At 34.4% G+C, this 8,925-nt stretch overlaps 1 protein-coding gene across 1 annotated transcript; it reads right to left on the reverse strand.

The window, feature by feature from the left end:
* Positions 1–799: 799 nt before the first annotated feature.
* LOC120256504 (3-ketoacyl-CoA synthase 3-like) lies at positions 800–3,893 on the reverse strand. The gene is given in 3 exon segments (XM_039264187.1): positions 800–1,245; positions 2,934–3,710; positions 3,713–3,893. Coding segments are annotated over 3 exon segments (1,392 nt in total). The 3' UTR covers positions 800–811.
* Positions 3,894–8,925: the final 5,032 nt, after the last annotated feature.

Below are 8,925 nucleotides of genomic sequence, written 5' to 3' on the forward strand. Positions count from 1 at the left end.
AGTAATTTTACCGCATTTCAATTTACAACAAAATTTGTTGCAAGTTGAAATGCAATAATTTAAGTGGTATCCAGTTACCATCATATTCATCCCATATTTAATTATAAAAATATTTAATAAAGTAAATTATCTTTAAATTTATTATAAAATATTATTTAATAAAATTAAAAATATTAAATATTTTTATAAAATAATAATTATATAATTAAAAAAATTTATGGCTAAAATATTTTTAATTGAAAATATTATATTATTTTAAAATTTAATTATAAAATTTTTTAAGAAAATTAAATAAATATTATATTTTTATAATTTAATATTTATATAATTAAATAATTTCATCATAAAATATTTTAACAATCGAAAATATTATAAAAATAATTAATAGAGTAAGTGTTTTTAAAATTTAATTATAATTTTTTTCAAATAATAAAATTAAAGAAATATTAAATTTTTTTAAAATTTAATAAAATATTTTACTAAATTAATTAATTATTTTTTACTTAAATTAATTTTTATGAAAAATATTAAATAATTCATAATGATAATGGATAATTTTGGTAATCTCACCATTCTACTTACATGATAAGTATAGCTTTAAATTTATATCAAACCCAAAAAATAAAAAATAAATACAGCACTTTCAATTACAGCAAACCAAACAGTAGTGATAAAAATTAAAATACAACATTTTTACTTACATGTGATTTTACTTACATATAACTACACAACCCCTTAATCAACTCCAACAATGCAAACATAAATAATTATGTATCCAACAAAAAATGAGACCATGACACTCAAAAATATTCTAGATATCCTGATCATTAATCCATCCATACATCTTCATGAATGGATTCTCTAGTGTTTTTGGAGGATATTGATCAATGCACTCTTTCCAAACTCCTTCATCTTTCAAATCCCTGTTAACTATCCAAACACAACTGTTGCCCAGGAAACCAGCTCCAAACCCTATCATGAACACTCTCTGCCCTTTCTTCAACCTCTTCTTTGCTTCCATATACCCCAATGCATACCAAATACTACTCGATGAGGTATTCCCGAACCGATGAAGTGTCATTCTCGCCGGTTCTAAATCCCATTCACTTAACCTCAGGCTCTTCCCAACTCCATCAATGACAGCAGCTCCTCCAGGATGAATTACAAAGTGGTCGATGCCAGCTTTGAAGTTCACAATGTTTGTTTGTTTGTTTGTTTTTGGAAGAACCTCTCCAAAAGGAGAAGCTAATTTATTGAAAATAAATCAAGAAGAACAAGACTACAGAAAGAGGAAAAACTAGAAACAAGTTAAAAGGAAAAACCAAACTTTCTAAACGATTTCATAATCCAAAAAGGGAGGTCTTTGCCGAACAAGAACAAATTAAGGTGTTGATGAAGCGTGCCATACAAAGCAATATTCGCTGCCGGATAATCGACAAATGAGGGGATGATATGAATATGAGGATGCCCGCACATGTCAAGAAGGAATTTCAAATTGTTTACTTGTGCTTCAATTCTCCAAGACGAGACGTGATCGAAGCATTGGAGAAGATGAATGACTGCAGCGTGGTCGCAGAGAATGTGTTTCACAGGGATATGAAGATCCAAAGCAATCTGGAGAGCAACTTCAATGGCAAGGATCGGGCCGAAGATGCTGTCCGAGAGCTGACGGGAGGAGCTGCCAGCAAAAGAGATTTTATAGTTAGCTGAGGAAAAGAAAAAGCCAACCGAATTTACCTTAAGAGTGTGATTTGTTGTTGCATGAGTGAACAAGAAGTTGTCATCGGCAGAGGAGAAGTTAGATAGTAATAATTTTCTACCCATGAGAACATAATTGCTCCAGTAGAACTCACCCGCATGAGCAGCAGCCTTGAGAACAATGTTAAGGAAAATGGGACAAATGTCCCTGAAGATGTAATTGCAACGGAACAACCAAATGAACCAAGCACAAGCGGCAATTAATGCTAAAGTATATGCAGAATGCCTGTAATTAGTGACCCAAATGCCTGAGGAAAAACCATTACAGAATGTAATAGATAAATTAAACTGACGATTAACCTGATCCCAAATTGCTTGGATTCTATCACACTGGCATAACAGATGATTAGTAGTCTCACGATGTAACCCACAAAAAACACAAGAGCTATCAGGACCAAGGTGAATGCTGTGAAGAAAAGCAGATGTAGAAAGCCTACCTCTCAAGCATAGCCAAATAAAGTGTTTAATTCTAGGAGCAACTGGAATATGCCAAACAATGTTCCAACCATCCCAGTCATCATAACAAACAGATTGCTTGTTCAAAGTATGATAAACAGCAGAAGATATTTTAGTGTGAGATTCAACAGAAGACCAATACCAATGATTCTCAGAGTTGTAATCAATAGCAATAGGAGAAGGAGAACACAGTAAATGCCCAGCATTGTTACCAAAAATGTGATTCATATCCAGAACAGATCATTGTTCATTAATAATGATATCAGAGAAAGAAATAGCATCAAAATCAACTTCCATATTAAGAAAAGTGGGTTTTAAAGCAACAAGAATATCATATAACCAGGGATCCCAAAGCAGGGATGTTCTCAAAGGGTTAACTTTGTTAATTTTGCAATGGTATTTAATAAAAGCTGTTGTTTTACAAAGACCCCTAAAGAACCAAGAACATTTAGCCGGCACAGTGTCTAGCCAAAAATTAATAGTCCCATATTTGTTCAGTAAAATATCAACCCAAATACAATCATGTTTGTTTAAATATTTGAAGATGTTTTTAGACATGAGAGAATGTTTAGCAAGATTGAGGTTCTTAATACCTAAGCCCCCCCTCAGACTTACCTTCTGTTAAAATACTCCAACTCACATTATGGATGCCCTTTCCATTTCCATTTCTATTCCAAAAGAATTTCCTAACAACTTTGGAAATATCACAATGTTGCTACCCCCTCTTATTGATCCTTTGATCCTTCTGTAAATTCCAGCCATTACAAATCGGACAAGTTCCGTGACTGGAAGCACCTTTGGTGCCAATGTTTTCAAGTTCTGCACAAATGCAAGAGCTGCAGCTTTCTTCAAATATTTGCTCAAACACATGCCAGTGTGACCCAGCTCGTCTTCCGTCTCATAGGCACAATTAAACGCTTCATCGTTAGCACCAAGATCAGTCCTTATGAGGTGTTTGAGATTGAGTTTTGCTTGATTTTTCTTCTTCGGATCATTAGTGAGCAGCATTGCGCAGCCACCACACCGGAATAGACAGTTTGCAAGCATCATGGACCTGTTATTGCCGGAATACCAGTTCGGAGTTATCGACTCTGATGTGAATATCAATGCCAGCTTATTGAACTGACTCATGAAAGTCCTCTGAATAAGATCAATAGAATTAAGACTTGCACTGCATCCCATTCCGGACAAGTTGTAAATCTTGATATCATCTCTCATTTTGAACTTGTTAACAATTCTGGTAGCAAGTGATGGTTCCGGAGCAAACATAGATACATTGACAACAAGAATATCAATGTCTGTTGGTTTAACACCGGAATTGGCGAGAACATCACTGACTGTGTGCTCGAAACTCTCGTCCATCTCAAACAGGGCATCTTCGAATGTCGACGTTGCTTCTTCGCCACGGAAGATGCTTCTGGGACCATATGTTTCTTCGCCGATGCCGGAGTTGACGATGATTTTCAGCAGGAATTTATATTCGTTGAAGCCTAAAAGTTGTTTCTGTGGATAACTTCTCCGCAAATGTTTGTTGGAAGCTTTAACTCGTCGGAAGGCTTGAAACAAGCGTAGTCAAGGAGGTAGCAGTTTTGGTGCCGCATTTTATTTAGTTTGTTGATAATAAAAATGGTTACTGAGTAAATGAGGAGAGCGATGGACAAGATCAAGAGGAACTCCATTTTTTTTCTATTTCTTAAAAGAAATGGGAATGTTGATGAACAGTGGGAATGGATGAGAAAGGAGCATGAGCGATATATAGAGGAGATAGAGGGGTCACGGGTCTAAATTTGGCACTGTCCAACTTGGCAAAATCTTCCTCAGATGTTTGGTTCATCAAATCGTATATTACCTTTGGTAATAGAATTACTAGAATATCATTCATAAGTTATGTTGACGGAATATGTGTCATTTTTGTTTGGTTGATAAGATAGTAATATGATAAGAATATAATATAATATTGTGTTTAGCTAGTTGGCACTTTTCATTACAAATTAATGCTTTATTTAAACATCCTTATCCTATAAGTGCCAAATATATCAAAATTAATACTATTTTAAAGTAAATATCCAAATTGTTTAATAATAAATATTTGTTTTGTTATTATTATAAAATAAAATTTAGATTTTAATATAGTTAATTTGTATTAATATTAATTAACTCAATTTTATCTATTTTAAATAAATATAAAACTTTCCTCTAAATTTATATTTAAAAAAAACAAATAATCCGAATGATTTTTTATCTTCATCTAAACATTTGATCTAAACATTTAGATGAGTAAATTTTCATATATAAGATATGTCTGCTTTCTGAACAAGCTATTAAAGTATTGTAGAAATAATTAAAGACTATCAATCATCACCTCCAAAAAGTGCAATCAATTTTTTAAAAAATTGATATTTTTGTGATTTTATTGAATTTGAAGGGTATAACAAAAAAAATTGCATTTCTCCTAAATATAATATTACCATCTATTGAGTCAATAATTACATTTCCGATAATATTAGTGAAGTTATCACATTTTGGGAAAATGATATTCCCACTCTATATAACCAAATAAGGTAATATAATATTTTGTGGTCCACATTCTAGGGAATCTAATATATTCCCCAACCACTCCCAATCAAACAGCATATTCAGTTTAATTGTCCCACGGCTGGGCCAGTAACTCATAACCAGTTCATACTATAACAGGAGAGATGATCCCACGGAACCAAGATGTGGCTCATCCTCACCTGCTGGATTGCCCTAATTTAGTGACTTCTATACAAAATGTTGCAATATTTTAAAGTAATTTTCAATCTATCCCTATATGACATAATAAATAAATAACAAAATTTACAAACCCATGGTTAAAAATGAGCCACATCTAAATATATTCTCGTGGTAGTTACCATAAAACTAAAACCATTGGATTATTTTTTTCTATAAGTATAACAGTCTCGGTTATGGATTATGATGTTCCTATAACTCGTGACCCAGTTTTTTCTGTTTTTATTTTTTATTTTTAAAATTAATAAAATTCCCACGCAATAGGATTCGTACCCATCCTATCAATGAGGGCAATGCTTGGTTGGCCCCTTTTTTCTTTTTTTCTTATTTCTAAAATTAAAACAATAAAATAAACAAAATCACCATCACTTGACCCTCTATCGCCTCCACTTACAGCTTAACCACAAAGGACATAGCCAAAGTTGGGGGATTATTGTTTAATGTAGCCTAGCCAAAAAAAATTTGAATTATTATTTAAAAATAAAAATATTTTCAAATAATTTCTAAAAAATCAGAAGAATTCAAGACGACTTCAAATTATTCTAAATAAATAAAAATGAAACGATCACAATTTTTCATTTACTTGTCTAATCAAGTTGCATGTGCATTTTCTTAAATGTGAGAGAAATTAAAGCTCAAGTAGTTCTTTTAATTTGGATCAAAATTGTCACCCATTCATCTATTGATTAACATTAGATTCTAGCTCTGGCTTACATTCGGGGACCATTGTTGTACTAATCATGTTTTTACTATAGAAGAAGTCACTAGCAATTAGATTTCCTATCTCTGCTTCTTCTTACCCAATTAAGAAACCCGTGCAAACTTTGATAAGCCTCCAAGCATCCCGTACAAACTAAGAATAACAATTAAATAAAATAAAATGGCATTAAATGTAAAATAATGGGATGAAGAGGGGTATATATGGATCAGGGAAAAAGGTTAAAAAAACTCAAGGTTGTCTACATTTTTAGTTTTTATTAATTAAAACAAACAACAACTTTGTCTAAGTGGTTAGCCTGTGCATTGAGTGGATATGGCGGCATGAGTTTGAATCAGGCCACATCAACTGACCTGCCAAGTTTTGTTGGATCAGGCCATTTTTTTTTTAAAAAAAAATGGATGAGCCACTTCAATTAAAATAAGGAAATAACAACACCTCTCACTAAACTGGTGAGAAAAAACAACAGACAAGCAATATAAAAACCACTAATTGTGGTACAATAACTACAACAAAACCTAAAAGAGAGGAAAAAAAAGCTTTCTCTAAGCCAGCTCCAAAAAGCACCCTAGGCTTCACCCTAATTTTGAACCTCCTTTGATGTTGGCGCCCTACCAACCTCCTCCACCCATGGGCCTAAGAACTCCAGACTTTATCGAATGGTAGAATGGAGTCCTCCAACTTCACTTTGAAACCCACTACCGTTGCTAAGAACCAGGATAAAAGCATATGATTAATCTTCAAGATAAGAACATGTGTTGGCACCACATTAGCATTAAAGATGTAATAATCATTTCTAACAATCCAAATGTTCCACACAAGGGTCTTAACGACCAAATTAATCCCCCATGTCCCTATTCGATGGCCTCACTAGTGACCTCCTAGATTCCCAGACATATCGCATAGAAGTAGGCGGGTCAGGCAGCTGTAGAAGACACACAAAGTAGTCCCACACTTGTCCAGCGAAAGAACATTAGATGAACAAATGGTCAACAGATTCTATGCCGGAGTGGCATAACACACATGTTGCTATTGGAAGCCAATTACATCGTCTTCTCACAAGATTCTCCAGAGAAAGGATCTTGTCTTTCCACACCAATTAATTGAACAAGTTGATTTTCCTTGGGCAAGTATTTCACCAAAAGAACCTAGCAGTCGGGAAGCGCAAACCTCCATCATTTAAAAAGTTATAGAATGACTTTACCAAAAAGGTATCGTTCCCTGTGAGCATCCATCGTTTCTGATCTTTCAATTCGCCACTTGGCGCCCTCAAACGGTCTCTGTACTGCAGAATATCCAAGCTCTCCACGAAGGGAGCCCCCTCCAATATGTAAGCGAGATCAGGCCAAATCTCAACCCATGTCCCCCACTAGTTAAAAGTATATTCAATACACCAATTTGAATGTGTGTTTTTAAATTAAATATATAAACATATATGTGAAAAAAATGCTGCACATCCCTATATCAACCGTTGGAGAATCCAAATGCTACACATCACCCCTTGGTGTGAACAGTGAAGTAAACAGTGTGCTTTGACAGTATAGTGAATAGTGTTATAAACAGTACTATGTACAATGCCAAGTGTGATGCATAGTGCAAAATAGGATATACAATCCTCACATCACAACTATTTGATCATCATCTTAATAATGACCCTTCAATCTCAATCATCCAACCTTATCTGCATAATTTCTCCCTGAAAAAAATAAAAAAAACCAACCAACCCAGTACAACGCTCAACCACTATTCATAATTTCAAGTTAAATGATCTATGTCTTCATTTAATCCCATCCGAACACCAATTTCAACCCCCAGCAAAAAATCCTATAGACATGCAATGAGAATTAACATTCTACCAAGTTTAAACCTAAAGCTATAAAAATCACAAGGTTTAAAGGGTGGTTCTGCAAAATGGTTACTTTACATAAAATATATATACCCCAAAAGAAATGGTAGATTTCCAAGCTTAACTGATTAACTATCAAACTAACTTCACTAAGTCAAGAGAAATTAATCTAAGCTTCAAAGGATGTCATCAAGATAGGGGGTGATAGGGCTAGCCATACAATGGCCATTCTCATAAAGGTTAGAGTAACAGTACTAGAAATAACAATAATAACCAAATAAAGAAGATGAAGAAGATGGAGAAGAACAAGAACAAGATCAATAGTCAAGAGAATTTGAGATCTACTCAAATATCTTGGCAACAAGTGTTGTGGCCAACGTATGTGTATATATATATAACTATACGCATATATTTGTGGAAATCAACATATATATAACTATTTTCAAGAAGATGAAACTCAACATATATGCATGCATAAATATATATATATAACCATATTCCAAGGGATATGATGCAGAATCAACATATAACTATGTTCAAAAGCTGCAGATCAATCATATAAGTATATATATATAGCTATATACATTGGTTGCAGCAAGCTCAAAAGAAGGGGAAAAGATAGAGAAAAAAATGAGGCTTAGATCATCTCCAAGAGATATGTATTCTAGGTCTTAAACATACACACCATGCACCAATCTTTAGCACAAAGCAAGGCAGTCAAATAAGCTTCAAATAAATTACAACTAAAGCATCAATGCTAATGATGAGTGTACAATGTTCATATATTTGGAGCTCTCTCGGCATTATTAGAATAAGGACAATGGCAAACTAGATGGCTTACGGGCAGCTTACAGTCGTCCTTACGGCCATAAGGCTATTCTAGAAGACCTTGCGGGCATGCTTATGCCCGTAAGGGGGAGTCAGAGCTAATCCAGAGAACCTTACGAACAAGGCTTACGCCTGTAAGGATACCCGTAAGGACCATCAAGAGCAGCTTACGATCGCAGCATATGCCCGTAACGGCGGTCGCAAAAAGCAAAACAGTGAAGCTTACAGTCATAAACTGGACCACAATACAAACAGAAGACCTTACGGACAGGGCTTATGGCCTTAAAGCTTGCAACAATCTTCTCCATCTCCCTCACAGCCTAGTCCTTACACTCGCAAACAGCTCATAAGTAATCTGGTATAAATAGAACTTGTGAAGATTTCTAGGGCATTCTTTATTCTACCTTTCTATTCTTTTGAGGGTGACTCTTGGAGGCGAGGTTGAGTAAGAAAAGGGCCTAATCTCCAACATTCTAAGGCCAGTTTGGAGAAGGATTTGGTATTACATTTAAGGGGATTGAAGATCGTAGCCGTCAAGCTCATCTTG

The sequence above is a fragment of the Dioscorea cayenensis genome, unplaced genomic scaffold, assembly GCF_009730915.1.
Source record: "Dioscorea cayenensis subsp. rotundata cultivar TDr96_F1 unplaced genomic scaffold, TDr96_F1_v2_PseudoChromosome.rev07_lg8_w22 25.fasta BLBR01001474.1, whole genome shotgun sequence".
NCBI classification, from domain to species: Eukaryota; Viridiplantae; Streptophyta; class Magnoliopsida; order Dioscoreales; family Dioscoreaceae; genus Dioscorea; species Dioscorea cayenensis.